This window comes from Argentina anserina, chromosome 4, assembly GCF_933775445.1.
Source record: "Argentina anserina chromosome 4, drPotAnse1.1, whole genome shotgun sequence".
In the NCBI taxonomy this organism is placed as follows: domain Eukaryota; kingdom Viridiplantae; phylum Streptophyta; class Magnoliopsida; order Rosales; family Rosaceae; genus Argentina; species Argentina anserina.
The window spans coordinates 26,202,829-26,221,512 of NC_065875.1; the positions used below are offsets into that span (position 1 = coordinate 26,202,829).

The window sequence follows — 18,684 nt, forward strand, 5'->3', positions numbered from 1 at the left end:
TCAAGATTGTGAAGTAGAACACAAAGTTTAGGTCAAAATCGCATTGTTCTTTTCACTAAATCATTCTCACAGAGCCAAGAAAAGCAGTGTCAACTGGACAAAGTCAATGAAGTGTCACAATTAACATACATGACATGACATGCACACTATTATATGATTTATATATATATCAAGTGTATCTTAGCGCGTGGAATTTAGATATAATCTCAATAATGGTGATATTTATAATTCTTAGAAGAGTTTCTCCAATCGTGTACTACCCCACAGTTTGAAGTGAAAATCCTGATTTCAAACCATTTTCCCTCTTTGCCTAGAGGTCCCAGAATCGACTCTCTTGGAGCTGGATAAACATGCAGCATGCTTGGGAGTTTAGTTTCACTTATACGAACACCATTAGTTCATTTTAGTGCTTGCAATTCCAGCTATTCCGTACTTGCCGGGATCCACCATAATGATCCCCTATCAACCATCGGCATCATAATTGTCCTTCTCTTCTTCACAAATATAGAAACCGAAAATGAAGTTACACGCAGAAGAAGAAACCAATCGGAGAACTTTCCGAGAGTAGAAATGGAGGGGGGGTGCATTACACTAACCATGATGCCTCGTGGGGGTTCCTCATTTCTTAAATAACAACAAGACAATGAAGAAGATGCCTGCCAGAATATGACCGTTGTTGAATCCAGCAGTGGTCTCCTCGTGGCGTGTGTAACTCTCTCGGAAGCCAAAGCTTTAAGCCTTCCGATGAGGAGGGCCAACAAGTGCCTCTCTGTACTTTCTGGAACCAAAGGGGGCTTTTTACTCCATGCTATTAGTTACTATGCACTTGCATTTTGAATCTCCACCGTTTGATCTCTGACATCACCTTCCTCTATAAACCCTTCACTTTTATTCACAACTAAACTAAACCCATCAGTTGTTCCCACCACAAACCTCAAAAGGAGCTCCCTTTTCTCTTTCCCCTCTTCCATTCTCTCTTTGGTCATTGGTTTTTAAAATTCTCCACCTTTTGGTTCCTTTGGATTTTGTTCAGATTTTAGTTCTTGGGTTTTTCTTTTGAGCTGCTTTGCTCTTCTGGTTTGGTGGTTATGAAAGTGAGGAAGGACTCCATGGCTGTTCTGCTCTTTCTTCTCTTCTTAGCTGTGTCTTCAATTTCTGCTGCTGAAAGTAAGTTTCTTCACTTGTTGTACATGGCTGTTTTCTCCCTGTGGATTTTTTTTTTTTAGTCTTTGAGAAGCTCAGTAAAGACTTGAGCTTAGTCTTACTGGGTCTTCATCTGTTACCTATTTAGGGCCCTGCTATGTGCTTTTATGTGCCAAAGGCACCTCTTTTCTTCATCAAGTTTCATCTTTTATTACCTGGTTATGTCTCCTGTTCAACTCTTCATCAAGTCATTGAGTTCATTATGAATGGTTTGTGTACAATAGTGTTTATTTGTCGCTATTCTGAACCCATTGCTCTAGTTAGAATGGTATTTGTGTTTGGTTTTATTATACCTGCGCTATTCATTTGTCTGCTTCACTCTTTAATTTGGTGTTCGATTTCAATCTTGCTGCACAAATATAAAATGTGGGTAGAAGAGTGTGTGTTGATTTCTTTGGTAGAATGTATAGATTAGAAGAGGCCAATCTTTGCCATGATGAAAGTTTATGCTCTGTCTTCAGCTTTGGTCAATCAATCACTCAATCCCTAATGCGTCCCAGCTGGCCCAGCTCAATGGGCAGTCACAAACCCTAAATTCCATTCCCAAATGAAGGTTGAGAATAGAGTGGGACCAAGGTAACCCTATTCGGAGTATGCAGACGATAGTGTTAAATGATTTGGGGTCCCTGGAAATCTCTACTTCAGAGGGTATTGTTGTCATGTTGGTCAGGAAGAGGTTAAAGCCTCTGTCCAAGTTGATCCATTATGTCCATGTGCTTAAGCCCATTATGTTGCTTCTCCCAGCTGTTCAGGTTATGGAACTTTCTCTGCAAAGCATTCTTAAATGTTAAGCAGGCAATGTTACTTGCTCAGGTTAATTGTATAATATGTCCTCTAGGTACTAACTGCTAATACAATTAGCTTTATGGTTTCATATTTTAGAAACAATTATTATCAGAAATGATAGAGACACAAGGCAACAGCCTTAAAGAAGGACAATGGGATATGTCATCATGGGAAATGAAATATTCTAGTTTTGAGTCACATGGAACCCACCTAAGAGAATGGCACTATGGCTTTAAATTATTTTGGCATTATGGATTAGTAAGTTTCGGATTAGTTAAAATTTGGGAGGTTAACGAGCATTATGGTTTAGTAAGTTTCGGATTAGTTATAATTTGTGAGGTTAACTGTCTCTTTTTCCTTGAATCGACTCTTCAACCCGCAGTCATATAATATGTGTGGCTACATCAGCATGGCTGGCAATTCAACTATCCTTGATTTGTTGGAGTCTTTAAGGTCGCCACTTTTACTCAGTGGGTCAGCTGTCTGGCTGTATCTATATGTTTGTGTTTGAGACGAGGAACATAGATTATAGAGGAATCCAGGACCAGCTAGTATATGGTATATGAACTAATGTCATTTGTTCTCTCAGACTTTCTGCAAAAGAAAGACAAAGTGAGGTCTGAATTTATACCTATGTGATATGGTCAAAGGCCATTATCTCTAATGTGCCTAATCACTGCTACTGTTAAAAGATTGATGATTATACCTTTCATGAGTAGTGTGAGTAGGTTGAAGAATTGACGGTATGCCATTTGCATGTTATCAGAGCTGTTCCTTTATAATCCAACTAAACCAACTTAGTAGGTATTCAAGTTTTATGAAATTAAAACATAGTGAATGAAGTACATCACTTTAAGTGTATGTTGAAGATGTCGATTCTCATTCTTGGGGAATTTTCGTTGTCTAAATCTTCCACTCTTTGTTACTATTTTCGCAGATGCTTTTGTGGGTGTAAACCTTGGTACAGACCTCTCTGACATGCCAAGTCCAACTGAGGTGGTTGCTCTTCTTAAAGCTCAAAACATTCAATATATCAGGCTCTACGATGCAGATAGAGCCATGCTCCTTGCTCTTGCAAACACAGGCATCCAAGTCACTGTTTCTGTCCCAAATGATCAGATCCTTGGGATAGGTCAGTCCAATGCCACCGCGGCCAACTGGATCACTCGCAATGTGATAGCACATGTTCCTGCCACAAACATAACAGCTATAGCTGTTGGATCTGAGGTCCTAACTGCCCTCCCAAATGCTGCTCCAGTTCTAGTCTCTGCCTTAAAGTTCATTCACTCAGCACTTGTTGCCTCCAACCTTGATCGCCAAATTAAAGTCTCTACACCACACTCTTCCTCCATTATTCTTGACTCCTTTCCTCCTTCCCAAGCCTTCTTCAATCGCTCATGGGACAAAGTCATGATTCCGGTGCTCAATTTTTTGCAATCTACAGATTCATATCTCATGCTCAATGTATACCCATACTATGATTACATGCAATCGAATGGTGTGATCCCCTTGGACTATGCACTTTTCCGCCCTCTCCCTCCAAACAAGGAAGCCGTGGATGCTAATACATTGTTGCATTATACTAATGTCTTTGATGCAATTGTTGATGCCGCGTATTTTGCAATGTCCTACTTAAACATCACAAATCTCCCAATTGTGGTGACTGAGTCAGGCTGGCCTTCCAAGGGTGACTCAGCGGAGCCAGATGCCACACTAGACAATGCTAACACCTACAACAGTAACCTAATCAAGCATGTGCAAAACAACACAGGGACTCCTAAGCATCCTGGGATTGCTGTTAGTACTTACATTTATGAGCTCTACAATGAGGATTTGAGGCCAGGATCAGTCTCTGAAAAGAACTGGGGACTTTTTGAAGCAAATGGATTGCCAGTTTATACCTTGCACTTGATAGGTGCTGGAACTGTATTGGCAAATGACACAACGAACCAAACCTTTTGTGTCGCAAAGGATGGTAGTGACAGAAAGATGCTGCAGGCTGCCTTAGATTGGGCTTGTGGACCTGGAAAAGTTGATTGCTCAGCTATGCTGCAAGGGCAACCATGTTATGAACCAGACAATGTGGTGACTCATGCAACATACGCCTTCAATGCATACTATCAGAAGATGGCCAAGTCTCCTGGGACTTGTGATTTCAAAGGGGTAGCTACTATTACGACCACAGATCCGAGTAAGGAACATGTTCATTCATACTGTGTTATCTTCTTCATTTTTGGTGGTCTCAAGCTTTTGACTGATATTTCATTGCCAAAACTGCAGGTCATGGTTCTTGTATAGTTCCTGGAAGGTACAAGTTAAAACTTGTTGAATTTATTAAAGAACATTATTTTAATTGCAGAACACATTTATGAGCCAAACCTAATGAAGCTTTTTTCTTTTTTTCCTTTCTGCCTCTTTTATTCTGTGAATGCAGTGCTGGAAGAAATGGGACATTAGATAATAGTACATCGCTAGCTCCATCTTCAAATTCCACAACTGCTTCCTCTGGGTGCATTTCACTAATTTTCCATAATAGTGGTTCCTTTGCAACCTCTGCCATCATAGGTTTCTTAGTTCTAAGTGCAGTATTCTTGTAGAACCTCTTTTCCTGTAGCTGTTTGATACAACTGAGTTTTTTTTTTTTTTTCAATATTCGGAGTCTGAGACCTGTTGGAAACTTGCAGCAAAACCCAATTTTGTACTCCTCCCAAGGAGGAACGCTAAGGGGTAGCAAGCTTGATTGAACTGAACAGATAGTTGCACCTTAATCAAAAGGTGAGACTTGTCCATTAGAATTTGTAGAAACAGATCCCCATGATCAGTTAGGAGATTATCTTTGTAACTAGTTTGTTTGATGGAAATCCGGTCTCCATCTGAGGTCTGGGTCCACTCAATTTATTCAGGAGAGGTGTTGAACCTTGTTAACAAGTCAAATGTATTATGTAAATCTGCTTGGTTTGTCTTTCTATTTGGATTCTGCTATGGTATTGAGTTTTGACTATGAACAACAGAGAAATCAACAGTAGTATCGAGTATTGCTTTGAAATGCATGATTTTTTATAGCTTCCTAAGGAGACCTCGAGTGAAAAGCAGAGCAATTAGTTGACAATGCATGTAACCCAGAAGTTGAACTTTCAAAGATGTTTTTTCCTAGAAACTAACTGTTTGAGGTCAAGGAGAAAAAGTAGATGCTAAATGTAAAGCAAATGCTTGAAATTACTAGAATTCCTAAAAAGATTTTATAAAGAGAGGATTTGTCTGATCCAAAAATGTAAAAACCCTAGCTCGCTCTTGCCCTATTAAGCGTAGGAAAAGTGTTAAATCTTCTCCTATGAAGGTCGGATTGTAGCAGCCAAAGCCCAAAGGTTTTCCTAAATCTTTCTGGACGCCACCAATTCCTATTCCTAACCGGAAAGAAGATACATTATGCATTATATATAAAAGAAAGCATAGCATCATTAGCATGCAAGGATGCAATTAATATTGAACGAAAGTTGATAGCTTGATATCTTCATAGCAAGGGAGGATGGTTAAGTTTAAGCTTACCAGAAAAAAAAAAAAAAAAACTTAGGCTGCTGAAGAGAAAACTTCCCCCAAGAGAGCTCACGATCAAGCAGAAGAAAGCGAAAGAGGAAGATGACCAGTACCTAAGAAGCCATGAGAGTTCTAAACTTCTAATGAGTATCGTCGTTGGCAGACACCACCTCTAGATATCATGGAGAATATCTTAAAGCACATCAATGTAGTAGATCGAATACGGATAAGAAGTACTTGCAAGTATTGGAAGTCAATTGTAATGCGAAGAGACATCCCTGGTGCTCCACAAGAACCCCCATGGTTATTGCTTCCTCTAAGTCCCCAGCAGCAACAACTGTTTGAGCTTTTCTCAATATTACTGTCTTGGTAATCCATCAAATGAAAGATTATGTTTACTCCAGCAGAAGAGTAGTTAAACAAGAAAGCAATCATGAGGAAGGCAACTTGGAAGTTAATGTTGAAGAAGGAGAAATTAATGATGATAACGTGCCAGGCTATTATAATGTACAAATCATAACGAGAAGTTTTAGAGTATACAAGATTGATCCAAATAATGACAATTTGCTTCCAGTGCAGAACTTGGGGGACCAAGTTGTCTTCATCGGAGATGATGGTGGTTCTGTCTATCTTCCGACATGTAATTTCTCAGGAGTAGAAAGGAATTGTATTTATTTCGCAGAACTTAGGTATGAATCAGAATTGGCTTCTCGTGAGATAAGCATATTCTACTTGGATGGCAGAAAAGTCAGGCGGCCTTTTGGAAGTGTCAAAATGGTACAACACTACCAAACCTCATGGAGTCATGGTTCACTCCAAGTTTGTAGTAGCATATAATGAACAAATCATGGTTGATTGTCATGACTCCCACAATTGGTGGGTGGAACCTTGAGTTCCTTTTTTTTCCTAGAACTCCAGCCAATGTTTTAGAGCTTAGAGCTCCTTATAAGAAATCTCTATGGATTTTGGAGGCTTGTATGGAACTATTCCGAGGAAATCATTTTATGCCTGCATACATTCGAATGAATCGAAAAGTATGTGATCAAATTAAAATACAAGTGAACTCTTTCTTTCTTTTTTCCGATGTTGAAGTACTCCGAGAAGTGAAATCATGTTGCCACAAGTCCGCGACGGTTGCGTTGGAATGTTTCATTAGACTGACTACTTATGATGATGAAAACATTGTCATCTTAAGATAGCAGAAGAGTCTACAGCTATATACCTACATATATACTCGATCAGAAATCAACATATTCAACAGTTCTCGGCAAGTTTACAATGTACTTTGCATAACAGACCTCACAGACGAAACCTGCAGATCCTGATGTGCAGCACTTGTTATCAGCGTGTTGCTTGCAATATGGCTTGTTGCAGAAGTTACATTTGGGAAGGTGAAGCCAGCAATCTAAACACAAGATATCAGCACAAACAGCCTCTTCAATTTCTTGAGAATCCACGCATCCACCGCACTCTAGGCACCTTAAAATGCAAAACTTGCATCCCCTACATTCAGTCACTGACCTTTCTAGCATTCTCTTGCACAACCACCTTGGACAGTCAAAAACCATCCTCACCTCATCGCATTTTGGGCAAACCTCAAGGTCGATTGTGGTGTGACCTTTGTCATGTCTAAGTGTTGGTGAGTCAATGTACTCACGGTATAGGAGAGGCCATGATACCGGCTGCTCCTTTTCTGTGACAGGATTCATTTCTTCAAGATAAGACTTAAGTGTATCAAGGTGCTGCTTGTTTATGTTGTATATGCCATTGATCATTATGGAATTTAAGCCGTGACCATATTCAGATAATGTCTTCACAGCTCGAATGACTCCTTCTGGTGTTAAGCCAGTGCAAGCTGGCAGATAGAGCTGAATCAAAAGCAAACAAGATATAATGAAAAATAGTACTCCAGATTTTCTTTCATAGAGCAGCAATTCCAACCAATTATATCTTATCCATCTGATAAAAACCCAAGATAAATTTAATTATGATCATCACCAACTAAATTTAATTTCCATACCTTGCTGATCTGAGGATTCTGCTCCACAACCTGTTGAAGCCCGTTATCTGTAATCTTGGCACAGTTCATTAGAGCTAAAGTTTTCAACCTACCATTAGCCTTTGATGTAATATCTATCAAGATCACATCGGACAATTTCGAGCTCAACGGTTTTTCAACAACTATGTTCAGCCATGAGAGGACATCCTTGTTTACTGCATCTCTCAATGAAGTGCAAACTTGATTCATGGCAAGAAGCTCAAACAAAGGAAGGTAGGTTAAGATCAGGAACAAAGCCTCGTGAGGTGGCCCTGCTGCTTCTTCTATGATTGCATCAGATGGCACAACTGGTACCTCCTGTGCGGACTTGACAACAGCTTCATTTTCTTGGTACTCCAGAACTTGTGGGATCTGCATGTTTCTGGTTTAAGCAATGATAAGAGGAGAATACGATCCAGATATATAACCTGAATTACCAGTCAGTTTTTGAGAAAAAATAATAATGAGAGTTTTAATAGGCTCAGAGGCAGTTCAAAACTTGGAATTAAGATGGGAACTAATCGATATGAGAATGTTGTGCCAGTTGTAAGTGAGACAAAAAATCTCAAGCTTTTCTATCTTTGTGGCTTGTACGCAAACAACACTGCGGTCCAAGGCCACATGAAATCAAAATGCTGACGGCATTACAGATGAATATACATCAACTAGAGCACGAGTATTGTAGCAACAACTCAAAAAGGAATAGAACTTATTGCCACTTCTCAGACCAAATCATCGATCACTCACTTGTTCGTGAATGTAGCAGCGTGAAGCAACTACAGGAGGGAACAAGGATGTTTACAGTTAATTTCATCTGTAGTTTTACATAAGGAATTGACAGTGGCAAATTACAATGCATCACACGGACAAGCATAGAACACCGATTTGTTGGGGCTATCAATGGTCCAAAGGCTCAACAGCTGTTTTGAATAAAAGGACGTAAACCTTGTCGATTGAAAAATATAAGAATCCCCCAGTGGAATGTGTGACATAAGAACCAAAGCTAGTTCCGACAATGCAATGCCAAGCTGGGCCATATGATGAATCAAAATCCTGTCAAGTTACGAAAATATATGTTGTGAACTCAAATGTGTTCAAGCTAATACACGAAGATATAAAAAGGTCTTAAAAGTCTGGAACAACCAACTAAACCGAATGAAAGTCATCTCTACACTCTCAATCCAAAGATTTTCTACAAATGATACTAGAGGTGTGAATCTGAAAAACCGAAACTCACTGAGGCTAGAATTCTTGAATCAAGTCATTGAGAAGAAAAATGTATAGAAACTTCAGCTCAACTGGCAAACACAATTCATATTGGTAAGTTCCTTTAATTACTATGAGTAGCAGCATGCTTGCTTAGTTGATAGTCTATTATAAAAATTCATAGCAACCTAGTCCAACTGTTCAAGTACTTTCATTTCTCTAGATTATCTTCAATTTCTAAAAATCACTCATCATTCTCATTAAACACAGATCTCCTTTGGATCAAAACCGAAAGATAGATTGAACCACAACCATAAAGATTCAACATGATTAATTTTTATCCTGATACCCAATAAGAAGGTGCATTGATCACACAGCAACTAAGCACTACTACTGCTAGTATCCTAAACTATTAGATGATTCCGATCAGTACCCATTACTCAGAACACTTCTATGAGTTCTATCAACAATGCCAACAGCCCACATTCAATCTCAAACTTCAAATGCCGTATATAACCCACAAGATCAAAAACCCAGAAAAACAAAGTAAACACCAAAAAGAAATGACCTTCTTAAGAGCCAGAGCGAGCCTTTTACTATCCAGCCTCCCAGGCATGGAGTCAAGATGATCTCTAGCACACCTAAACGCGCGGTTCTGCAAAGCGACAGGCATATCAGACGCCCTGACTCTCACATTAAGCATGTCATGGTGATCTTGCTGCTCCACAGCTTTCTTCTTCTGAATCAAACTACTCAAGAACCTGCTCCGCCTCTCCAGCTCCAGCTCTGCTCCCTCCATATTGGTCTCTGTTTTCTCTCACTCTCTCATAATCAAAACAATAAAAACAAAGCTCTTGGGGTTTAGTGGGTGTCACTGTTTTATGCACACCACCATGTGAAACTGGCTCTGAGGGAACAGAGGTCTCGATTCAAGATGTTACTTTGGGGTTGTAAGAGAGAGAAGGGTTTATGTTAAATGATTAAATTTCTTTGTCTTTTGAGGACGTTGTTGCGTATCAAGGAGGTCTCTGAGAGGAGACAGCTTTGGTTAGTGGAAAGCTACTCGAGCCTAAAATGTTTAACCTAATGGCGGAAGGGAAATCCAAGGCAAATTTCAGGGGCCATTTTAAACCGGTTGAGCTTTTTGGAGAAGAAACAAACACGGTAATTGCGGGAAAGAGAGAAAAGAACCGAGGAGTGGGCTATGGGCCCCCGTGTCAAATTTTTTTAACGTTGAAAGCTGGTCCATGGGCCCGTTTTCACTTTTCAATATTTTATAAGATGCCAAAAACTTGAACACACTGGCATCCCCCACCGGGTTTATGGGTTTGGTTTTCCGACACTAATTTAGTTGTTGATAATCACATATGCATTGCGACTCGGTTTGATGGGTTCGGTTGACGCTAAATTACTAATTGTGAAGCGGGTAAGAAATTCAAATCGGCTAAGAACTCTGGCAATTCTGTGTAGGAGTGGGCATAAAAAATGAAAATTCTGATCCTGTCCCGAAATTCATAGAGACAGAACGGGACGGAGGTCTAAAAACGTTCATTCTGTCCCGATCCCGTCCCGTTTCATAATAGTGGGATGGGACGTGGAACGAATAATTTATATCTCACTTCGTCCCGTCCCGTCCCGTCCCACATTTAATGAAAACTTAAAGATTCTTATATATTTGTATCAAAATGAAACTAATTTATGTTTTTAATAACTCTAAAATTATATCAACTCAAATAATAATGGTAAATTATAATATTTTGAACATAATATGCATTTTTTTGTTAAAATTTCATTATTAAATGTTATTTTGTTAATGAAAAAGTAAAAATATAGGTTTTTATTTAACTTCATAGAAATGTGGGACTTGTCCCGTCCCGTCCCAACCGGGATTAATTCCGAGTGGGATGCATTATTAAAAACCTTTTTCCCGTCCCGATTCAAAAGAGTGGGACGAGACGTGGAATGAGTCCCGTCCCATCCCGTGCCCACCCCTAATTCTGTGGTTCTATATTCAAGTAACCTTACTAGTTAATGCATGTTTGAACACCTTGGATTGTTAAGTGCTACTGTTATTGTTGAAAAGTAGTTTGATTACCCTAAACTCATTGATTAACTATTCATATATTGCCTGTACTTAACGTAACACCACAGCACATAAAAGGAAGATGAATATAGTGTCTTCATATGATTATTAGGAATTCTCACTTGTTCCTGCAAAGGAGATTAAATAATTTTAAGATTCCTCACATAAATCCTTTATCAACTAGAACCTATATTGTATATGATGTTTTACAACACAATAATTAAAGATTATATTGTATCAATCATTAATTTGGAGAATTATATTATTATATAGACACTAATTAAGTACTTGAGCTCCTCAATTATTTCATTTATCTCGACTCATGCCTTCCTCCATGACAGGGGGCACCGGGTTCATTGCCACTTCACGGTTCCTTTCCTCAATATTTCCATGCCATCCTGAACACAATTAAGCATTGTCACTAGTTAAGTTATTTGTCTTCATCATTAATTCTAACGTACAGTCAATGCATATATAAAATTCCATGGCCATCTACTTTTCTTTCTCATTTTGAAAGGTTCCTTTCTTCTACAGATTCTTATAAGCGTTACAGGCTTAACAAAACAATTCTCCGATTCTCTCTTTCTTTCAAGTATAAATATAAAAACTTTTCACAAACCTCAAACAGAAAGGACGATATGTTCATCCTATCATTCCTATACCCAAACAAATCAAAGAACAATGACAATAACTCGTAGTGATAAGTGATAACGATATGCATCATTGATTTTCTGGGTGGAAGAATGAGAAGAAGAAAATAGGTACCTATGACCATGTCGAAACCACGATTCTGGAGTTCACGGTACTCCTGACAAAGGGCGCAGTACTCGCAGAAGCAATGAACCAAGCAATCACCACAAGGGCTCTCATCAAGTGTGTACTGCTGCCTCATTTTAGAGCGATAGAAGCACGAATAGAAGCAGGGACAACCAGTCACACAATATATCAGAGTGTATAGTGCTCCACTTGCACCACAAGCTGCCCACACAAGTTATGCCACACCAATATTACTTCTCAAATTAAACCTCAATCGGTAGCTAATCAATAATATTAAGCAAACTGAGAAATAGATTGCTGCTTACAAGTTGAACCCTTATCCACAATCTCTGCAATCTGGCCGAAAGTGATGCAAGGGCACCAGAATGTTGTGCAGCCTGCACATTAATTTCAAATCAAATTAGTTCGAGCAAGAAACTGCTAATGGAACAGGAGGAGTAATATAGATGGACTTGGCTGGTTACGTACAGTTCTTGGGGTCATTGAAGCAATCGAAGAGGCCAGTCTTCCATGGCTCGGGGGCTCTTGGGCGGAGATGGTACGGTGGAGCAGCCGGCATTTGGGAGCTGTTGTCATGATCATCATGACTGAAGTAAGGGTCGCTGGAGCTGACCGGAACACCAGTCGGAGGAGAAGCAAAACCGGTGTTTGATTCCGAGAACTTCTCGTACGAATGTGGCTTTGACGAGTACATGGCGTTGCAGATAAGATTGGAGAAATGAGAACTCTGTTGATTATGCAAGGTAGCTTCAACTTAATTAAGGATCGATGTAAACAGATCGGGTAGAGAGGAAAATTCAAAGTATTTGATAATGAAAGCAGGGCCTTTGCATGGCTCGACTTGACTACAAGTCTCCGCGTGTCATTTTCCTTTTGTTTTCCAGCAACGCGGAAGTTACAGAGTGAGCTGCACTGCTGCTTCTTGCGATTGAAAATATAGAAGCAAAGTACTAAATTAACAGTTTAACACTCCTATTTATTTTATGCCAATTGATTTTTTCATGATTAGGGTTCAGGAAAACTTAGTGGTTTAGATATGCAAGTCGTGCTAGGGGTGGTCAATTAATATCTAACTGGCCGGACTATCGCTTAGTAATCTAGAATATTATTTGAAAGAGGATTAAAATAAATACAATTTTAAGGGAATGTAAGAAAAATGGATGTTTGATTCGATCTTTTAAGATTTAGATTGATATTGAGATTTGAACAACTAACATGATTGAACGTCATTTTATTAATCTTATAAACACAATATATATATAAACTAATTACACCTCACAACTTCGCACAACTTACAACTCTTAAGCAATAAAGTAATAACTAGATCTTATTTTTACATAACAACAAACAACATAAACTTTAATTTTATATATGTAGGCTCAATCCATTCCATATTTATTTATCGCGACTCATGCCTTCCTCCACCATCGGGGGCATTGGAGCCATTGCCACTTCACGGTTCCTTTCTTCGATATTTCCATGCCAACCTAATTACATTAGAAAAAATAAATTTGATTTGATTAGAAAACGCCATTGTAGTCTAGATCTATATTATATATGTCTGACAACATCAGCACAAATATATTATGGTTTTTATGGATGCTTTTTATTATCTTCTAGATGCTTATAAACGCCCACTCGGTTTGACCTTTGAAAAAAACTTCTATCTTATCTTCTATGTTTTTTTTTTCTGACCAAATCATCCATCTTCTATCTTCTATGTCTTCCCACACAAACCTCAATTCAGATCATCAGCAAGGTTTTCCGTGTTCATTCCCATATTAAAGCTTTTTTTATTAATTGTTTCAATTTCTAAAAGCAATCATAGTAGTACGTACCCCATCCTTACTTGACCATGTATGTTTACCCTGGATTCATGCATAGTTACCAGACATGATATATGCTTGCGACTTAGTTTTCTGGGTTGCAGAATGTAAATGATAGCAATCTGAAAAGGAAAATGTTGCTAGATTTAAGTATATATGTACCGATGGCCATGTCGAAACCGCGACTCTTGAGCTCACGGTACTCCTGGCACAAGGCGCATTGCTCGCAGAAGAAATGAACCAAACAATCACCACAAGGGCTCGATTCCAAAGCATACTGTCGCCTCATCTTCGAGCGATAGAAGCATGAATAGATACAAGGACAAGTAGTCACACAAGCTATCAGTGTGTACAGTGCTCCACTTGCACCACAAGCTGCATATCAATCATATGCAACACCAATTAAGTATAATACTAATGAAACAGATCGAAGTGATTGCTTATGAAACTATATTGAAACTCACATGTAGAGCCTCTATCCACAATCTCAGCAATCTGACCGAAAGTGATGCATGGACAACAAAAGGTTATGAAGCCTGTAGATGCGTACACATACAATCAGTTTTCATTACTTGGAACGAATAGATCAATAATTTTGGAGTGGAACAAGTGTAGATGGAGTGATCGAGTTACAGTTTTTGGGATCTGAGAAGCAGTCACAGAGGCCGGACTTCCACGGCTCAGGTGCTGTAGGGCGGAGTTGATAAGAAGGAGGAGCAGGCATTTCGGAGTTCTTGTCATATTGATCAGTATGTTGATGATGAGCAGGATGGCTATAATAGGGGTTGCTGGAGTTCACCGGAATACCAGTCGGCGGAGAAGCATCGGTGTTCTCGGAAAACTTCTCATACGAATTCGGCTTTGATGAGTACATGGTGAGGATGAGGAAAACTAGATCAGATGGAGAACTCTAGAAAGCTTAGCCTCAACTCTTTGTTGAGAAAATTAGGCAGATCAAAGACTTAGAGGAAAAGTATTAACAAACAAGAATAAGGCAACCAAGTCTCGAATGTAGGGCTCCTAGCGTCAATCTATCCATGCCTTGACTCGACTACAAGTCTCTGCGTGTATGCTACTCCGATGGATGTGTTGATGCTAATTAAATAATTAAGCTTTATCATGATCTAGAAGACGTACTATTTGTTATTTTATTTTGTTTTGTGTGGTATACACCATCAAATATTCTTAAAGCCAACAGCTTAAAATCATATAATGTACATGAGGATCTACATAATTAAGTTTGATTAATGAAAAGAAAATCGTTTTATTATTGGTTACGTAATTGGCAGTTAGAGTTAGCACATATATAACCGGTTCTTATTTGCAATATTTTCGATTTTTCATAGCTAGGCCGGCCGGTTGCCCGGTCATATCACTGTACTTGATGCATGTGTGTGGCTTGTGTGTTGAGTACAATCATAGCCTCATAAGGGTTGCCGGAGCTCACCGGCATAGTTAGGTTATATCGAAGAACTTCTTGTAAAAAATCGGGTTTGATCAAAGTGATCGCTGGTGAGGATGATCGATGTTTTGATGAAATTAGAATGGGAATATAATTGTGTGGAGTACATTCAGTAAAGGTCACTATTTAGGAGATTAAAAAAAAACTAAGAAACATGAATAAGACAACAGATGGTCAAGTCTTTATTATTTATGTTTTATGTAATACATCAAATAAATTCACAACTTCAACTAATAAAGAACATTTATAAAATTCTTGAGGGCAGGTAGTCATGAAGCTCATGGTATTCCTGGCACAAGGCACATTGCTCGCAGAAGCAGTGAACCAAACAATCACCACAAGGGCTTTCTTCCATAGTGTACTGCTGCCTCATTTTGGAGCGGTAGAAACATGAAGGACAACCAGTCACAAAATTTATCAACGCGTACAACGCTCCACTTGCACCACAAGCTGAATTAGTATAACACAATTCGATCGAACTCAATGTTATCTTTCTAAATAAGAGTAGCAAAACAAAAAGGATTAAGAAGGATCAGAAGAACTAGTGCTTACATGTAGAGCCTTTGTCCACAATCTCAGCAATCTGACCGAAGGTGATGCAGGGACACCAACATGTTAGGCAGCCTGTGCATAACATATATATGCAGAAAATTTATTAGTTTCGAGCAAATCAGTATCAAATTTAGATTAATCGATCGGAGAAGGGCATGTGATAATTACAGGTTTTAAGATCGGTGAAGCAGTCAAGAAGGCCAGATTTCCAAGGCTCGGGGGCATTGAGTTGAAGATATGGAGGAGCAACCGGCCGGCTTCTGGGAGTTGTCAAGAGCACTAGAGTTCACAGTTGTACCTGTTGCCAGAGGAGCATCTTGTTATATCAATACAAACAGATACAAAACATGCGTTTATGTGAAACTATATAAAGAAGAATAACACTAAGTCACTAACCTTGAGTATTCATGTTTAACGAGGTTGATAATCGATGGCTAAGGTCTTCTACTTTTCGCTAAGATTAAGCTGAGTCTGTTTTCTCTATGATAATGAAAGCAGGGATCGATCACAGCCCTTATATATAGAGAACAAAGAGATCTCCCATAAAAGAGTATGTAAGCAATATTTCCTTGACCTTGGAGGCTTGGATACTACCTACCATAATTAGATAGCGCTAGATTCTTCAAGTATATCTTAAAATTTCCAGATTACATGTTGAACTGCAAGATTTGATTCACAGTACAACCCCTATTATTGATCATAAAGTAAAGCATACAATTAACAGGAACAAACTCGATCATACTCATGATGTGTTCACAAATTCTCCCAAGGACATACCATATACTACTTACCATAAAAAGATGCACGCATGCTAAGTTGAGAAACCATCCAACATTCCTTATTACATATTGAACTTGAACGTACACTCTTGTAGTGATAGAACATCCAATGGTTGTATTAACTCCACAAATTTTCCTTGCACATTATTTGAGAACTTCTCGTAAGAATTCATTTTGGATGAGGAAAAAATTAATAATGTTGATGATTAGAAATTTTTAAACGGTTTAAAGCAGTCGATTTGAAAATGAGCTAGATCGACGAAGCGGATCGGAATTCCTCTTCGGCTCTTCGTATGAATACCGGCTAAGTGGCCAACTTAAAGAAAACGTACAGTTTGGCAAGAAGTTTATTAGGTACTGGGGCATCGACACCGATAGGAACCAAGCCTTTGGACACCAGCCGGGCATTCTTTATACATTACCATTTGGACAAGAATAAAGACATAAGTGTCGAGACTTACAATCCTAATTGAAAGAAGAAGAGGGTTCAACAAAATATGAAATCCTTTATTCGTTTATACATGCTTGAAGAATCAAGTACATCAAAATTACATTCACAACTTAATTCAAGCGGTAATTATGGCATGAATCTTGGTCTCATTTATCACGACTCATGCCTCCCTCCATCGTAGGAGGCATCGAGCCCATTGGCACTTCGTGGCTCCTTTTGTCCATATTTCCATGCCATCCTGAAACAAGTTAACTGATGGGTTAGAAAATCTCGATCATTAACAGTACTAATCCAGCACTGTAACCTAAAGATAGATGCATGTAGAGTCCATGCTATATTGAAGCTTCGAAGCTTGTAATGTAGGACTCAATTTCATCTACTTCTCTTTTTCTACTTGAATGAATTCCTACATGTACACGTTTGGTTATTCGATATAATTAGATATATAGCCAAGCAATCGTACGTATATGTTTTGATCGAACTATTTTCTTTCCCTTAGATGTGTGAGAATTCGTTAAAAACTGTGGAATACTGCCGCCCATAACAATTAACAAGGAGGTAATTCGGAGGGAATGAACTAGCATGATCAACTAGAAAAATCAAAGTGAATAATTTTAGAATTTAGAAAGAGATCGAGTTGACTTACCGATGGCCATGTTGAAACCGCGGCTTTGGAGCTCACGGTACTCCTGGCACAAGGCGCAGGGCTCACAGAAGCAGTGAACCAGACAATCACCACAGGGGCTCTCGTCCAAAGTGTACTGCTGCCTCATTTTGGAGCGGTAGAAGCAAGAATAGAGGCAAGTACAACCAGTCACAAAAGCTATCAATGTGTACAGTGCTCCACTTGCACCACAAGCTAGATTCGTAGAACACATGCAATTAGACCGATATCAAACAAATCTAACAAACAAAAGGATTTAGAGGGATTCGAAGAACGGGTGCTTACATGTAGAGCCTTTATCCACAATCTCAGCAATCTGGCCAAAGGTGACGCAGGGACACCAGAATGTTAGGCAGCCTGTGCATGCAGAAAATTAGTTTCGAGCAATTCAATTTGTAACTAATTAAGATGGATGGAAGAAGGTCATGAGTTAATTACAGCTCTTAGGATCGGAGAAGCAGTCAAGGAGGCCAGAATTCCAAGGCTGGGGAGCTGTAGCATGGAGATGATGATCATGATGAGCTGCAGGATGACTAAAGTAGGGGTCGCTGGAGTTCACCGGAATACCGGTCGCCGGAGGAGCATCTGAGAACTTCTCGTAAGAATTCGCTTTTGATGAGGACATAATGATGATGAGAACTAGATCGGAGAAAGGTTGGATGCAGTCTCTTTAACTCTTTGTAAATGACTGAGTTAGACGTACGAAGAACAAGACATTTATAGTGATATGAATGAAACCCGGCCAGGTGGGCATGGCCGACCTCTTCTTCTTTTTTTCCTTTGTTTTTTGGGTAAAAAGGTTTAGGTATGGGACGATACTTCTTCTAAAAAAAAAGGTATGGGACGAGACTGCTTCCCAACCCAGCCATCTTTAGTTGACTACAAACCGTGTATGCCTTTACCAAGGGAATTGAATTCAAGAAGTTTCGGTATACCAAAGCCTATATCATCTATATGAACTTTTTTTTTATCGTAAATTATATAAGTAATTGAATATATATAAGTTAGGGGAAGGTGGAGTGGATTGTATATCAATATGATCTTGTACGTCACTGTATCTCTTTGACTTTCACTACAGCCCCAATCAATCAGCAAGCTGAAGTTCGATTTCCGACACGAGTAACACATTGATGATTTCGAATTTGTCTGAAAATCTGGAGAAGTGGTGTAAGCATGGAGGTTTAAGAGTGCATATATATGATCGAGATATTGATTCATAACACCCAAATGAAATGGCATATATTTCACAACTACGCGCTGATCGAAAACAGAACTATGTTGACAGTACAAAATCATAATCTTGTTTATACTTTACAATGGATC

The 18,684-nt window shown here is 39.0% G+C and overlaps 7 protein-coding genes across 7 annotated transcripts in view; 2 read left to right on the forward strand and 5 right to left on the reverse strand.

Moving 5' to 3' along the window:
* The window catches only part of LOC126791313 (21 kDa protein-like), a 114,250-nt gene that overhangs the window by 84,387 nt on the left and 11,179 nt on the right, over positions 1-18,684 (forward strand). The window lies entirely within an intron of this gene.
* On the forward strand, positions 924-4,941 carry LOC126791298 (glucan endo-1,3-beta-glucosidase 3). The gene is made up of 4 exons (XM_050517733.1): positions 924-1,167; positions 2,927-4,180; positions 4,270-4,297; positions 4,424-4,941. Exons 1-4 carry the CDS (start codon positions 1,089-1,091, stop codon positions 4,584-4,586), a joined length of 1,524 nt encoding a protein of 507 aa, XP_050373690.1. The 5' UTR covers positions 924-1,088; the 3' UTR covers positions 4,587-4,941.
* Positions 6,619-8,074, reverse strand: LOC126791306 (F-box protein SKIP28). The gene is made up of 2 exons (XM_050517743.1): positions 7,544-8,074; positions 6,619-7,391 (listed from the first exon to the last, which is right to left on the reverse strand). Exons 1-2 carry the CDS (start codon positions 7,937-7,939, stop codon positions 6,762-6,764), a joined length of 1,026 nt encoding a protein of 341 aa, XP_050373700.1. The 5' UTR covers positions 7,940-8,074; the 3' UTR covers positions 6,619-6,761.
* LOC126791324 (uncharacterized) lies at positions 8,222-9,828 on the reverse strand. Its single transcript, XM_050517763.1, has 2 exons — positions 9,336-9,828; positions 8,222-8,614 (listed from the first exon to the last, which is right to left on the reverse strand). Exons 1-2 carry the CDS (start codon positions 9,564-9,566, stop codon positions 8,459-8,461), a joined length of 387 nt encoding a protein of 128 aa, XP_050373720.1. The 5' UTR covers positions 9,567-9,828; the 3' UTR covers positions 8,222-8,458.
* LOC126791314 (protein PLANT CADMIUM RESISTANCE 2-like) lies at positions 10,947-12,401 on the reverse strand. The gene is made up of 4 exons (XM_050517752.1): positions 12,096-12,401; positions 11,933-12,004; positions 11,616-11,828; positions 10,947-11,248 (listed from the first exon to the last, which is right to left on the reverse strand). The coding sequence occupies exons 1-4, from the start codon at positions 12,319-12,321 to the stop codon at positions 11,157-11,159; spliced, it is 603 nt and encodes a 200-aa protein (XP_050373709.1). The 5' UTR covers positions 12,322-12,401; the 3' UTR covers positions 10,947-11,156.
* On the reverse strand, positions 12,785-14,514 carry LOC126791311 (protein PLANT CADMIUM RESISTANCE 2-like). Its single transcript, XM_050517748.1, has 4 exons — positions 14,087-14,514; positions 13,918-13,989; positions 13,616-13,828; positions 12,785-13,114 (listed from the first exon to the last, which is right to left on the reverse strand). Exons 1-4 carry the CDS (start codon positions 14,325-14,327, stop codon positions 13,023-13,025), a joined length of 618 nt encoding a protein of 205 aa, XP_050373705.1. The 5' UTR covers positions 14,328-14,514; the 3' UTR covers positions 12,785-13,022.
* On the reverse strand, positions 16,624-18,053 carry LOC126791317 (protein PLANT CADMIUM RESISTANCE 2-like). Its single transcript, XM_050517755.1, has 4 exons — positions 17,800-18,053; positions 17,647-17,718; positions 17,344-17,556; positions 16,624-16,935 (listed from the first exon to the last, which is right to left on the reverse strand). Exons 1-4 carry the CDS (start codon positions 17,984-17,986, stop codon positions 16,844-16,846), a joined length of 564 nt encoding a protein of 187 aa, XP_050373712.1. The 5' UTR covers positions 17,987-18,053; the 3' UTR covers positions 16,624-16,843.